Source organism: Palaemon carinicauda, chromosome 12, assembly GCF_036898095.1.
Source record: "Palaemon carinicauda isolate YSFRI2023 chromosome 12, ASM3689809v2, whole genome shotgun sequence".
Lineage (NCBI taxonomy): Eukaryota > Metazoa > Arthropoda > Malacostraca > Decapoda > Palaemonidae > Palaemon > Palaemon carinicauda.
The window spans coordinates 155,043,238-155,057,886 of NC_090736.1; the positions used below are offsets into that span (position 1 = coordinate 155,043,238).

General features: G+C 43.3%; 1 protein-coding gene across 1 annotated transcript in view; it reads left to right on the forward strand.

Moving 5' to 3' along the window:
- Positions 1-14,649, forward strand: part of mRpS35 (mitochondrial ribosomal protein S35) — a 58,095-nt gene that overhangs the window by 34,275 nt on the left and 9,171 nt on the right. The window contains exon 3 of the mRNA XM_068384647.1: positions 4,385-4,599. Within this exon, the coding sequence (XP_068240748.1) occupies positions 4,385-4,599 (215 nt within the window). The remainder of the gene's footprint in view (positions 1-4,384; positions 4,600-14,649) is intronic.

The window sequence follows — 14,649 nt, forward strand, 5'->3', positions numbered from 1 at the left end:
GAGGGACCTACTCTCTGACATGGTACGAGTTCGCAAGTGACCTCCTCTCCTGTTCAACAGGTCTAGACTTTTCACTAGTAACAAGTTTCTTCCAAGGCAACTTGAATGTCTTAGCAGATTGTCTCAGTAGGAAGGGACAATAATTCCAACATATTGGACCCTCCACAAGGATGTATGCAAGAGACTTTGGGTCACCTGGGGCCAGCCAACCATAGATCTCTTCGCAACCTCGATGTCCAAGAGGCTCTCAATACTTTGCTCACCTATCCCGGACCCAGCAGTAGTTCTTTTAGATGCCTTTCTACTAGATTGGTCTCATCTAGATCTATATGCATTCCCTCCGTTCTAGATTGTCAACAAGGTACTGCAGAAGTTCGCCTCTCACGAAGGGACAAGTGGACGCTAATTGCTTCCCTCTGGCCCACGAGAGAATAACTTACCGAGGTACTTCGATGGCTAGTAGACGTTCCCAGAACTCTTCCCCTAAGGGTGGACCTGCTACGTCTGCCACGCGTAAAGAAGGTACTCCAAGGCCTCCACGCTCTTCGTCTCACTGCCTTCAGAGTATCGAAAGACTCTCGAGAACTAGAGGTTTTTCGAAGGAGGCAACCAGAGCGATTGCTAGAGCAAGGAGAACATCCACCCTTAGAATCTACCAATCGAAGTGGGAAATCTTTCGAAACTGGTGCAGTCAGTATCCGTATCCTCGACCAGTACCTCTGTAACTCAAATAGCTGACTTCCTCTTATATCTGAGGAAAGAGCGATCTCTTTCAGCTCCCACTATCAAGGGTTACAGAAGCATGTTGGCATCAGTCTTCCGTCACAGAGGCTTAGATCTTTCCAACAATAAAGATCTACAGGACCTCCTTAAGTCTTTTGAGACCATGAAGGAGCGTCGTTTGGTTACACCTGGTTGGAATTTAGACGTGGTTCTAAGATTCCTTATGTTAGACAGGTTCGAACCACTTCAATCAGCCTCCCTGAAAGATCTCACCTTTAAGACTCTTTTCCTGATATGCTTAACCACAGCTAAAAGAGTCAGTGAGATTCATGCCTTCAGCAAGAACATCGGATTCTCATCCGAAACGGCTACATGTTCTACATCTTGGTTTTCTAGCCAAACACGAGCTGCCTTCTCGGCCTTGACCAATATCGTTCGATATTCCAAACTTATCGCATGGTTGGAAATGAACTAGAAAGAGTATTATGTCCTGTAAGAGCTCTTAAGTTCTATTTTAAAACCTTTACGAGGCCCGTCTGAAGCTTTATGGTGTTCAGTTAAGAATTCATCTTTGCCTATGTCAGAGAATTCTTTATCCTATTTTTATCAGACTGTTAATACGAGAAGCTCATTCCCTTCGGAATGAGGAAGACCAAGCTTGGCTGAAGGTAAGGACACACGAAGTTAGAGCTGTCACAACTTCCGTGGCCTTTAAACAAAATAGATCTCTGCAAAATATATTCGACGCAACCTATTGGAAAAGCAAATCAGTGTTCGCGTCTTTTATCTTGAGAATGTCCAGTCTCTTTACGAGAACTGCTACACTCTGGGACCATTCGTAGCAACGAGTGCAGTAGTGGTGGGGGCTCCACCACTACAATTCCCTAATTCCAGAACCTTTTTAATCTTTCTCTTGAAATATTTTTGGGTTGTCCGGAAGGCTAAGAAGCCTTTCGCATCCTACTTGATTTGGCGGGTGGTCAAAATCATTTCTTGAGAAGCGCCTAGATTAAAGGTTTTGATGAGGACCTTTAGTATGGGTTGCAACCCTTCATACTTCAGCTCCTAGGAGTCGCTCAGCATCCTATGAGGATCGCGAGGCTCAGTAAGGAAGACGTACAGTACTTAAAAAGGCAGAGTAATTGTTCAAGTCGTCTTCCTTACCAGGTACTTATTTATTTTATGCTTGTTATTTTGAATAACTGCTAAAATGAAATACGGAATACTTAGCTCATAATGTCAACTTGTTATGCTGGTCTCTACCCACCCCCCTGGGTGTGAATCAGCTATATGATCATCGGGTAAGTTTGATATTGAAAAATGTTATTTTCCTTAGTAAAATAAATTTTTGAATATACTTACCCGATGATCATAAATTAAAGGACCCACCCTTCCTCCCCAATAGAGAACCAGTGGGACAGAGGAGGAAATTGGTTCGTTGTTGACATCGAGTACTTGAGTACCTACTTGACAGATGGCGCTGTTGATGTACACCCCCACCTGTATAGCGATCGCTGGCGTATTCCTCCCGTAGGTTTTTTCTGTCGGGCAGCAGGGATGCAGCTATATGATCATCGGGTAAGTATATTCAAAAATTTATTTTACTAAGGAAAATAACATTTTTCTTTCTTTCTATTCATCATGCTGGCCCTTCTCACAAATGATCGTTGCCAACAATCTCTTTGTCCTTTATCCCTATCAATAAAAGGAGCTCTATCTCTTCCAGGGTATTGCTACGATGTCTTGTAATAATGGTGATCCCCTTCGATGGTTATTTGCTTTAATGGCTGCCTTCAGCTTGATGATCCTCGAGATCATAGGCCTATTCCGGCCATATTGTTTAGCCATACAGTATCACTCACATGCACACTGCTCTCATGTTTTTCTATAATTTCTTGCTTCAATTCTAATGAAAGAATTGCCTTCTTCCTGTACTGAAACTTAGCTTCCTAGGCACCATGATTATAGGTAAAATCACAAAGGAAATGTGAGAAAAGGAAGAAAATAAGCACTGTTAATAACAGACCAAACAGAGGACAACCACATGATACACACAAGAACAGAGAACTGAGCACTCGACACTCAATAGCGTAATGTTTACTTCGTGTGTCGAAATAAAATTCGGGTGTAGAGTCAAAAATTTGCTCGAATTTTACTTCGGATGTTGGAAAATTCGGATGTTGGAAAATTCGGATGTAGATACGTTCGGATGTAGAGGTTCCACTGTACATACATACATAGCTTTGTACCCCCACACTAAATGGCAATTGAAGATTAGAATATGTTGTACATAATGTATACATTAAGCTAGAATATACAGTACTGTACAGTACATGAAATGTACTTTACAGCTCTCTGTCTGAGACTAATTGATAAGTCCTCTAATGTGGTACCTTAAAGAAGTAATTCAAATGTTTACCAAATCCAACAGTACATTATTTCCTCGAAACTTGGCGACAATAAGTTATTTGACCTCTTCATTGCCAAGAAGTGGCCGTAAGCCAGAACTGGCTGACATAACTTTGAAAGGAGAAGGGAGAGACTTGGGTTAAACATAACCCTATAGTTAGATAAATGACAATCCAGACAATGCATATAAGGCAAAAAAGTGTCGAGGCATCTGGTACTGAAACAAGGGCAGATGATGTTCTGTCTTGTAGTTCTAATGAAGAAGCTGGAGTCCTGGATTACTAGATGGCAATGAAAAAGTATGCTGTGGGGTAGCAACTTTGAAGAAGTAGTCGAACCTATTCTGTTGACAGGAACATCAATACTGTAGCATTATGATTTCAGTCTTATGCAATGCAGAGAGAGGACGAAGTATTTATCACTGATCTACAGTAATTCCCATCCTACATGTGATGGTCTATAAACTTGCTGAGGAAATCGAGCGCTTCGTATAATTGTTAGTCCAGAGGACGTCAGACATGGGGCATTGTTGATGTCATTATCAGAAGTCGCTTGGGTATGGACATCTGTGACTGCTTCATTTGCTTCATAAGACATGTTAAGGTGCTCGTGATCACCACAGTTCTCATCTGACCACTCCCCCACTTCATCTCCGACCTTCTGTGAAGCTCCGTAATCTCAAAATCTTGGAGTCAATTGTGATTTGCTCTTTGTTTTTCAGACTATACTATCCATGCTCTAAGGGAAGAATAAAGACAATTGGTTGACATATTGTACTGTAGTCATCTAAGAGGACGAAAATAGATTTTCTGTTTCCACAAAAAGAATTCCTTTTCAACTTAGGTAGATATGAATAAATAAAAATCTATTAATTACTGTATTTATATAGATTTTAGCAGCTATGATAAAAGCTGAGGATTTTCAGAGGAAATTTATTGTTTGTGCATTACTATAAAAAACGGTAGTAATGTTGTGATATTGTTTTTAATAGAGGTGACCATAGTTATTTCGTGTGTATGTTTGCTGCATTTGGAAGATATGATGCAGTCTGTGAATTATGTCGTTAAATGAGTATTTAAGTTGAGGCAGATCATAAATTAAGATCTAAATATTACTTAAATGTTAAACTTTGTTGTATTTATATTTTGATTGTTATATTTTGAATGCTTGAGGGATTTTTGTATTTAGTATGTTCAAGATTGAGAGCTTGATTGTTTTATTTAATAATTGAAACCGGTTGTAATGATTTCAGGTACAAGCGACAAAAGACTGACCAGGACTGGGGAAACGTCTGGCCGGCCGCTCGTTCCTTTCACCCTGCCACTGTGCCATTTCCCATTCGGCAGGGCTACCCAGCGATAGGAGAGCCTACACCTGATAAGTGGGGGAATGCTGAACTTATGAAAATACCAAACTTCCTTCATCTGACTCCTCCTGTAATTGAACGTCAATGTGAAGCTCTTAAAAGTAAGCATTGCATTTGCCATGATGTGCAAAATAATTTATTTGGCAATTTCATAGTGTACTGTATTTCATGTTGAATATTTTGTACACGGACAGGGAACGAATTAAGTTATGCATTATACAGTATGTGTGTATAGTGTAAGTCTTTTTCCTCAGATCAGCTGCTTTTCAAATTTACAAGCAGCTAAGTAAATACCATACACCCTTCTTATTTTGATATATAGTAACAGAACATATAGTAATTAAGCATAGTGTACAGATTTTATACAATGTATAACATCAATAATGAAACTTACAAAGCAAATCTAAGAAGCAATACTTCTATACATCACATTATGCAACCATGCTTTTCCTCGATGCATACCAGGTCTATGCTCTGGACCATGTGGCCAAAATTCGTAAATCCTAAATACTAATCAATCATTACTTTTATTTACAGCAGATGGTGGAAACTACACAGTCACTGGATAGTTAATCATTATCTTGCTTTGTCATTTTGCAATTCAAGTTTTCTTTACTTATCATTTCTGTACTTATTATTAAGGTGTATGTACATTCCTTTCAAGCCAGTGTGTAAAGCATCACTGAATAGAGAATACTGATGTACAGAAGAATGTGATTGTCGAGAGAGTAAGAGAACAATAATAGAGTATGTTGTACAGTACAGGCCACCACAAGTAACTGTAACCAGTATCTTCTTCTTCGTCTGCATCTTTTCCCACTTCTATGTGGGGTCGATGTTTCTGACCAGCTTTCTCCATCTACCTCTGTCCCACACTTCATCACCGGTTAATCCCTTTGATCGAAGGTCATCCTTGATACAGTCCATCCACCTTCGCTTTGGTCTCCCTCTCCTCCTCGTTCCCTGTACCTCCATTTCCATCGCCCTCCTCCCAATATACTGTTCATCTCTTCTCATGACATGACCATACCACTTCAGTCTACTTTCTTGGATCTTATCTGTAGCTAGTATAATGAAAAAAAATGAAGCTCATCTTTAATTTTTTCTACTAAATTAATGTTATTTTTATAATACCTGTACATAATTTATTTATCTTCGCTGTACTGTACTTTAACTATTGTAAAGGCCTATATTTTTTTAAACCTGTATTTAAAGCACATAACTAAATAGATAGTTTCTGGGCTCGAACCTGTGCCGCCCAGTGAATAAGCTCCATTTAGCACTTATTCTTAGGTAATTTACTGCTAAATATACCAGAGAAAAAATGTAAAGGAGTGCTAGGTTAACTAGCTCGCTCACCTATTGGTGTCGGTATAAAATTGGGCGTATAATCCAGAGGTCCCGCACTATTTAGATTCATCCACGACAGAAACCCCAATTGAGGAGAGCCGTTCAACCTCACTCGGTACTACTAACAATGCATCCACTCAGAACCCAACTCCTTTTAGCACGTCTTGTGTGTAACCCGCTTTTTTGTTGTGCTCTCGTTTTTTCACTTATTTTCTTTGGATTATGGCTTCTTCGTCGGTTTCCCTGGAGACACCGTCTAAGTTAAGTGCCAAGCTGTGTTTTGCTGTGTTTTGAGCAACCTAGATCATTTAATATTTGAATTATAGGAGTTTATTCTCTTCGTTCATACCGATCTTGCTTGATTCCATTTACAGTTGGTACTCCTGTTTTGAGAGCTTTTAGTTTCACTCGCGGTGTTACTATATGTATTATTTTTATTATTAAATTTTATTTGTTATTATGGATATTCATTATTTAGCGTTTAGAACCCTCGTGGTTCAATTTTTGGGCCGATATCATTTACGTTATGGCTGCCGACCTTCGTGCTAGGCGGCAATGTTATTTTTTAAGCCATCAGGTGTGTCTTTTGTGATTTAATTATTATGTTGCATGCCTTGCCCAAAAATTTTTATGTGTTTGTTTTATATTATCAGCGCTATTACTATTATAATGAATATTGTGCTATTACTCCGTTTGATCTGTCTGGTTGGGGATCGTCAGTTGGTAGCCCTGCTGCTCCGTATCACGTGATCCTCCCCCATGCTCCCCCTCTCGCTAGGTGGGCGGCTAGGCTTCTCTCCCCCTCTCCCCTAGGGGACCGTTGCCTTCCCTCCTTGTAGAGGGGGTAGTTCAGTGTTTATGGACTTTGTCCTCCGGGTGTCCCGGCGGGTTCGGCTCTGTCTAGTCTGGTTGGCCACCGGTCAACAGAGTTGGATCCCGGTGCACCCTATTTTATATTCACTTATCACACTGGTTTATGTTATATGAAACCCTCTGGGTTCGGTTGGCGGTTCTTATCTACAGTTCCGCCCCCCTATTAATTTATAACAGTTCCTATGATGATTATATGACAGATCACTACCCCGGAGTTCCTATACGAATTGGTTTTGGATACTTTTATTTCCCGGCCCGGGGCTTAGCCTCGCCCCGGGAAATCAGACACTATGTGTCTTAATTTTTTGTTGTTGCATCCTTTTTTATACTCCCGGCTCGACCAGAATGGATGGCTATACTTTAGTCTTAAGCTAGACTTATGTTTAGGCCGGGTCCTCCGGACCCGCGCCTACTTAAGAATATTACAGTTAAGCCCTAATCTTGTGTTAGGCTTATGTTAGGCCCGGGTCCTCCGGACCCGCCCCTACTTAAGAGAATTACAGTTTCTCATATACTATTCTTTTTATAGATGGTGCATTGTCAGACGACGGCCTGTGCAGCGGTTCTACATCAGCCCTGCGGCCATACCGTCTGTCGGTCTCACGCCCTCTGCGGAGTGCAGCTGGAGGATGTCGTGGTATGGCACCCGGATAATTGTGTGGTCTGTTTTGACCTCGTTACCACCCTTGGATCTGACTCGGTGAGTCCCGTTGGCTATGTTGCCTTCTTATTTATCTTACCTTTTTTGGCATACATACACTATTTAGTAAGATATCTATGGTCTTGAAGGACCACTGGGAGCCTCCCCTTTTTAATTCCCACTATTATTTCAGGCATCCCCGGAGCAAAAGTCTGCGGCTCGGGCCACACTGAAAGTGTGGGTTGGTGGTTTTGCCCGGAACGTGAAGTCCAAGCGGCCGTACGTCCTCTCCGAGGACTACTGTTCCTTGATTTACCCCAACGCCAAGTCTTCAGCCGCTGTGGCTAGGCATGTTGCAGCTCCCATCATTGCCCACATTGATGCCACCATAGCGGGGTTTATTGATCCAGAGCAGGATCCGTCGGACGCCCCCGGAGATCTAGAAGACAATGTTGCCTCCATGAACCTTGACGTGGAACCCATGTTATTGGATGATCCAGATACAGGTAGGGTGGTAAGTGAGGCAGGTGTTTCCGGCGCTGAGATTCCTATCCTGAGCCCCTCTCTTTCTTCTTCATCTGATCGCTCTTCCTTTCATGGTTTTTCTGGGGACCGTGATTCGTCCCAACGATCACACCCGGTTCCCCCCAAGAATAAGTCTAGAACCTTACCTAAAGTTCGTAAGCCTCATAAGGCTTCTCATGGTTCTAAACAGAATACAAACCTGTCATCTAAGGCTTCTGGCTCCTCCTCTAAGTCTCGCGACCCGGGAGTTCATTCCGCCACACCTGCTGCTAGCCCGGGCCTTTCCGAATCAGCCATGCTTCGCATCGTGTCGGAGATGCAGGCTAAGTTGGTATCAGAGATGCAGTCTAAGATGGACACGATGTTCTCTAACATCGGTCAGAGACTTGGGGCATTAGAGCAAGGTGCTCCGGAGCGAGTCCAAAGCTCTCTCATCCCGGATGCCTCTAAGCTCCCGCCGTTTGCCAAAAACAACCCTTGGCGTATGGCTCTTCATTCCCCGTTCTCAGACGGAATGTTAACTTTGGAGGGTCTTGGCACTCGTCCCCTAGAGGACTTTGAATTCTTTCCTCCTGGTCTGGCATTTCCATTTCATGGTTATGCCAGGCTTACCGAGGAAGCTTTGGTTCGGTTAGACAAGGTCCCCAAGGAGACAGTCATCTTCCCAAAAGAGCAAGCCCAATCTGTGTGGGCCAGATTCCTGAATGACATCGGCTGCACCAACACTATGTTGACGCCTTATAAGAGCTCCTTCACAATGTTCCTAATGGACAAAAACACCGTGACTCCATGTGTCAATAAGGTAGCAGAGCTTGCCTTCCAATATGCTCTGGAGGAGAAGCCCTTGCCTCCCATCCGAGAGGTGGATCCAATCTCCCTTCTTCCTTCAGGCATTGAGTGTTGGGACAACGTCCATACCACATTTACCTCTGGAAAGCTAGCAGCAGACTGTGCTTCAGTAATGTTTAGTGAGCGGCTTCCCCGTCTCCCGGAATCCCTCATTAAACAGGAGTATGATTCCCGCCTACGCGTTGGCCGTACTCTGAACCTGGCCACTTCCACGGAGTCGATAGCCTTGACTTACGATACTGAGAGTATTTTTAAATCTCTCAACAAGGCTACGTTGCAGTCATTGTACTATGACCTGTATGACTTCGCTACTGCTAAACGCAGGTGTCGCAAACATGTCCTGGCAGAGGCAACTATTAGGCATGAACCTAATAAGCTGATCCGGTCCTCCTGTTGGGGTTCAAACCTCTTCCCTGAGGACCTTGTAGAGGAAGTCTTGGCGGAGGCCACTAGAGTCAACCAGAGCCTTAAAGCCCGTTGGGGTTTGACTCCTAAACGTAAATCTGACCCTGCAAATTACCAAGCCCGGGGTAGGAAGAAGCTCCGTCCATATACCTCCACCCAGTTCAGGCAACAGCAGAGTGGTTCGTCCATTTTCCGGCTACCTCTTCCCCCATCTCCTGTTGCCCCGGCACAGCCTTCCACCTCTCAGGCTCCTTCGGACGACTATGTCACCGTTCTGCTTCCTAAGAGCCAGCTTTCTGGTGCCTCCGCCACTTCTCCTGCCTTTAACCAGTCGTATGAGGCTCATAGCTCTTCCCAGAGTTATGGTAGAGGTAGAGGCTACCACCGTGGTTCTAACCAGAACAAAGGCAGGGGAAGAGCCTTTCGCAGAGGAAAGAACTTCCGAGGCGGACGTGGAGGCAACTCCTCAAACCAATACTGAGGTGCAGCAGGTAGGGGGGAGGCTCTATGCCTTCCGCAACAAATGGAGGTTCAGTCCCTGGGCGTTCAGTATCATCTCCAAGGGACTGGGGTGGAGTTGGATTCAAGGACCTCCTCCTCCGAACAAATTTCGTCAACATTCCACTCCGGACCTGGTCGAATTTGTCCAGGATCTTTTACAAAAGAACGCCATACAAGAAACGAAACACCTGAAGTTTCAAGGTCGGCTGTTCAGTGTCCCGAAGAAGGATTCAGACAAGAGAAGAGTGATTCTAGACCTATCCCTTCTCAACTTGTCCATTCAATGCGACAAGTTTCGAATGCTTACCGTCTCGCAGGTGCGGACCTTACTTCCCCGTGGGGCCGTCACCACCTCTATCGATCTTACAGACGCCTATTATCACGTCCCGATAGCGAGACACTTCCGTCCGTACCTAGGCTTTCGCTTAGGGGACAAAAGTTACTCCTTCAAGGTGATGCCTTTCGGGCTCAACATCGCCCCAAGGATCTTCACAAAGTTAGCAGAAGTCGCTGTTCAGGAACTCAGGAATCAAGGGATTCAAGTAGTAGCCTATCTGGACGACTGGCTCATTTGGTCAGACACCTCCCAAAATTGCCTAAAAGCCACTCACAAAGTCATCCATTATCTTCAATCTCTAGGCTTCCAGATCAACTTCAAGAAGTCCCGTCTTCTTCCAAACTCGAAGTTCCAATGGCTCGGCCTGCAATGGGATCTTATATCTCATACTCTGTGTCTTCCCAGACCCAAGAGGTTAGAGATTGCAAGGAACACCAAACGCTTTCTCAAAGACAAAGTAAGTTCCAGACGACTCCAAGAGAGGATTCTGGGGTCCCTTCAGTTTGCCTCAGTGACGGATCTTCTTCTGAAGGCAAAATTGAAAGATATCAATCGTGTCTGGCGCTCGAGGGCGAACCGGAAGCTCCGGGACAGGAAAGTCCGCCTTCTTCCCATTCTACGGGAAAGACTTCTTCCTTGGACAAGAGCAAACAGTCTGTCAAAGTCAGTTCCCCTTCGATTTCCGCCTCCGAAAGTAATTATTCACACGGACGCATCCTTATCAGGTTGGGGCGGCTATTCTCAGCTCAAGAAAGTTCAAGGTCTTTGGACTCCCTTGTTCCGCCAATTTCACATCAATGTGCTAGAGGCCATGGCAGTTCTTCTAACCCTGAAACGTCTCGCTCTTCCCAAGAAACAACACCTTCGTCTGGTCCTCGACAGCGAGGTGGTGGTCCGCTGCCTCAACAGAGGCGGGTCAAAGTCAGGGCCTCTGAACCATGTTCTAGTAGCCATATTCTCCCTAGCAGCCTTGAACCGTTGGCATCTTTCAGCTGTCCACCTGGCGGGAGTCCGGAATGTAGTGGCAGACGCCCTGTCCCGGACCTCCCCTCTAGAATCGGAATGGTCACTCGATCTAAAGTCATTTCGGTGGATTCTCTCTCAGGTTCCCGGTCTCCAAGTGGACCTCTTCGCCACGGAATCCAACCACAAATTGAGAGTATATGTGGCTCCCAATCTAGACCCTCAGGCTTACGCCACAGACGCCATGTCACAGAATTGGGACACCTGGGAAAAGATTTATCTCTTTCCCCCGGTGAATCTTTTGCTGAAAGTTCTAGACAAACTGAGATCCTTCAAGGGACAAGTAGCCTTGGTCGCACCCAACTGGCCCAAGAGCAACTGGTATCCTCTCCTGCGAGAGTTGAGACTATACCCTCATCCGGTTCTGTCTCAGATAGTACAAACACGCGTTGTGTACGCTTTCTCAAACATTCAGAGCGCCCTAACTTTATGGACTTTATGAAGTTTGCGGCTATGCATGGTGCCAATATTGATCCTCAAAACACCTTGTTCCTAGAATCGGATAAACGGGATTCCACCATCCGCCAGTATGACTCTGCAGTTAAAAAGTTGGCAAAATTTTTAATAGACTCAGACGTGAACTGTATGAACTTGAACCTTACAGTCACTTTCTTTAGATCTTTATTAGAATCAGGTCTGGCAGCCAATACTATCACCACTATTAAATCGGCTCTGAAAAAGATCTTCCTAGTGGGTTTTAACATAGACTTAACCGACTCTTTGTTAGCTTCAATTCCGAAAGCTTGTGCCAGACTGAAACCGGTTACTCGTCCTACCCCGGTGACCTGGTTCCTTAATGACGTACTCAAATTGGCTTCTGATACCATTAACAGTTCTTGTGATTACATTCCCCTTCTCAGGAAAACACTTTTCCTGGTGAGCTTGGCTTCCGGGGCAAGAATTTCTGAATTGGCAGCCTTGTCGAGAGACCCGGGTCATATTGACTTCCTGCCTTCGGGAGAGGTCCTTCTTTCTCCTAACAAATTCTTTTTGGCTAAGAACGAAGACCCTCAAAACAGATGGTCCTCCTGGAAAATTGTTCTCTCACGCAAGATCCGTCTCTGTGCCCTGTTACTACTCTTAGGTCTTATTTATCCCGGACCTCCTCTAACTCCTCGGGGCCTCTATTCGTTAGAGAACAAGGCGGTACCATTACTATTAAAGGGATCAGGCAACAAATTTTGTATTTTATTAAACAAGCTAACCCTGACTCTTTTCCTCTTGCACATGATATCAGGGCGGTTGCTACCTCGGTGAACTTCTTTCACCACATGAATTTTACAGACCTTTCCAGGTATACAGGGTGGAAATCACCGTCAGTGTTCAAGAAACACTACCTTAAACATTTGGAAGCCCTAAAATTTTCTACAGTAGCCGCAGGGAGCGTAGTTACTCCCAGGTAACTCACAGGTTAATGCCTTGTCTCTTTATCTCTCCCTCTTACCTGCCTCATTTATACCCTATTGTATTCGTTGGTCTCGCACCTGAATACTGTTATTATATTTGTAAATTTTTATACTCCTGAGTATCTGTATATATTATCACTCACGGCATTATTATACCTACCTTATTGGATTTATGTTCATATTTAAGATACCCTTATAATTGTTTTTTGGTACTCATCTCTGATTAAAAGCATCCTGTATTTCCCTTACGCTTATGTTTTTTCCTTTATTTTGCAAGTTTGGTGACATTTTCTCTTGTATAGATTCACTGGGCGGCACAGGTTCGAGCCCAGAAAAGGGATTTTGACGTAGGAAAAATCTATTTCTGGGCGAGGGACCTGTGCCGCCCAGTGAACCCTCCCAGCTCCTCTCCCTTGGAGTCCCCAAACTTTGGGTGCTAAGGAGTTGGGTTCTGAGCGGATGCATTGTTAGTAGTACCGAGTGAGGTTGAACGGCTCTCCTCTATTGGGGTTTCTGTCGTGGATGAATCTAAATAGTGCGGGACCTCTGGATTATACGCCCAATTTTATACCGACACCAATAGGTGAGCGAGCTAGTTAACCTAGCACTCCTTTACATTTTTTCTCTGGTATATTTAGCAGTAAATTACCTAAGAATAAGTGATAAATGGAGCTTATTCACTGGGCGGCACAGGTCCCTCGCCCAGAAATAGATTTTTCCTACGTCAAAATCCCTTTATTGTATACAGTATGTTTGGTATTGAAAACAACTGTACCAAATAATCAGTACTGGATATTAAAACTAAGTCACAGATGGAAGGAACTAAAGTAAATTTAATTCTTTGCAATTAACTATAGTTATTTATATCTGTACTGTATATTTATGTTTTTACTGTATGTATTATCAAGGAGAACACTGGTATTGGAGCCAATATGTAATGCACATTGTTAACTACAAAGCAAAAATAAACTTAAATTCTTCAGCCTTTGTATATAAGTACTGTTTAGTAAACATCTATACCATCATTAGAGAGTTAAAGACCAGGAAAATGCAGTACAGAACAGTATTCAAAATTTCAGAGAATAAATAATTTCAAATTCTTTATAGCTTAGCACAGGATGTTTACAGGAATTTTACAAAATACTTTTATTGCACGATGGACTACACATTAGCAGCACTTAACGCAGATTAATTGGATCATACTAATAATAATTTTACCTTAATTTTACACCGCATGAACTACGATACAGTATTTGCTGGTTTTGCTTACAACGCTATAAATGTACAATTGCAGCCTCTTCTTGAGTGGACAATATCACATGGGTACTGTGAGATGATGACATAAGATCTACACAGGCCTCCATCCAGCCGATATATTTACAACTTAGTGGTCAAAGACTAAACAGTTTTCAGTTGCTCAGCAGGATGCAGTGCCATAAACACACACACACACCCACTAAAAACCTCAATCCCTGCTAAGAATAAGAAACAACAAATGCTAATGTATGCATTACTGTACAATATATTCAAAGAAGCAGTATACACTTAGGAGAGAACGCAGCTGAAACGAGACCAACGTTTTGCACCAACTAAAACTCTCAATCCTTACTAAGAATAAGGAACAACAACACATGCATTATGATGAGTTGAGAGAAACAGTAAGCACTTAGGAGAGAGACCAGCAGAAATGAGACCACTGTTTCATGTTGTTATCCCTCCGTCCTACCTTCACAAAAGTGGAGCGAATACCCACTTCATCGCATAACTTCTCAACCCTCCTTAACATCAAGCAAGCCAATTAACATACAACATTATCACTGAGTCAATGAGAGCATATAAAGTGTGACGCGCTACTTTGCCTGGCTGAGCATAGGTATTTGTTTGCCCCCATCCCCGAATGCAGATAAATTGAATTGGATATAAGACTTTGGGATATAAAGCCCTGTGTTGGGGCCTGATAGTCAATTCATGTCGATAACAACCGAGAGAAACTTTGCAGTTTTACTGTGAAGTAAAATTTAGATTTTGAACAGCGACTGGAAAAGAAAGGAAGTGGGAACGGAGATAAGCAGTAGGATATAAAGCAAGTGCAGCTAAGGACTTAAGGAATGCCTATAGGGTATCCGATTAGGTACTTTGACAGCAGTAACCTATGGGGGAGTGCAGATGGAGAGGAGTGGATACACTAAGAATTACTATGGACTTTTACTTTGTTTGCCTATTTTTGCCGTTGATTTCTGCA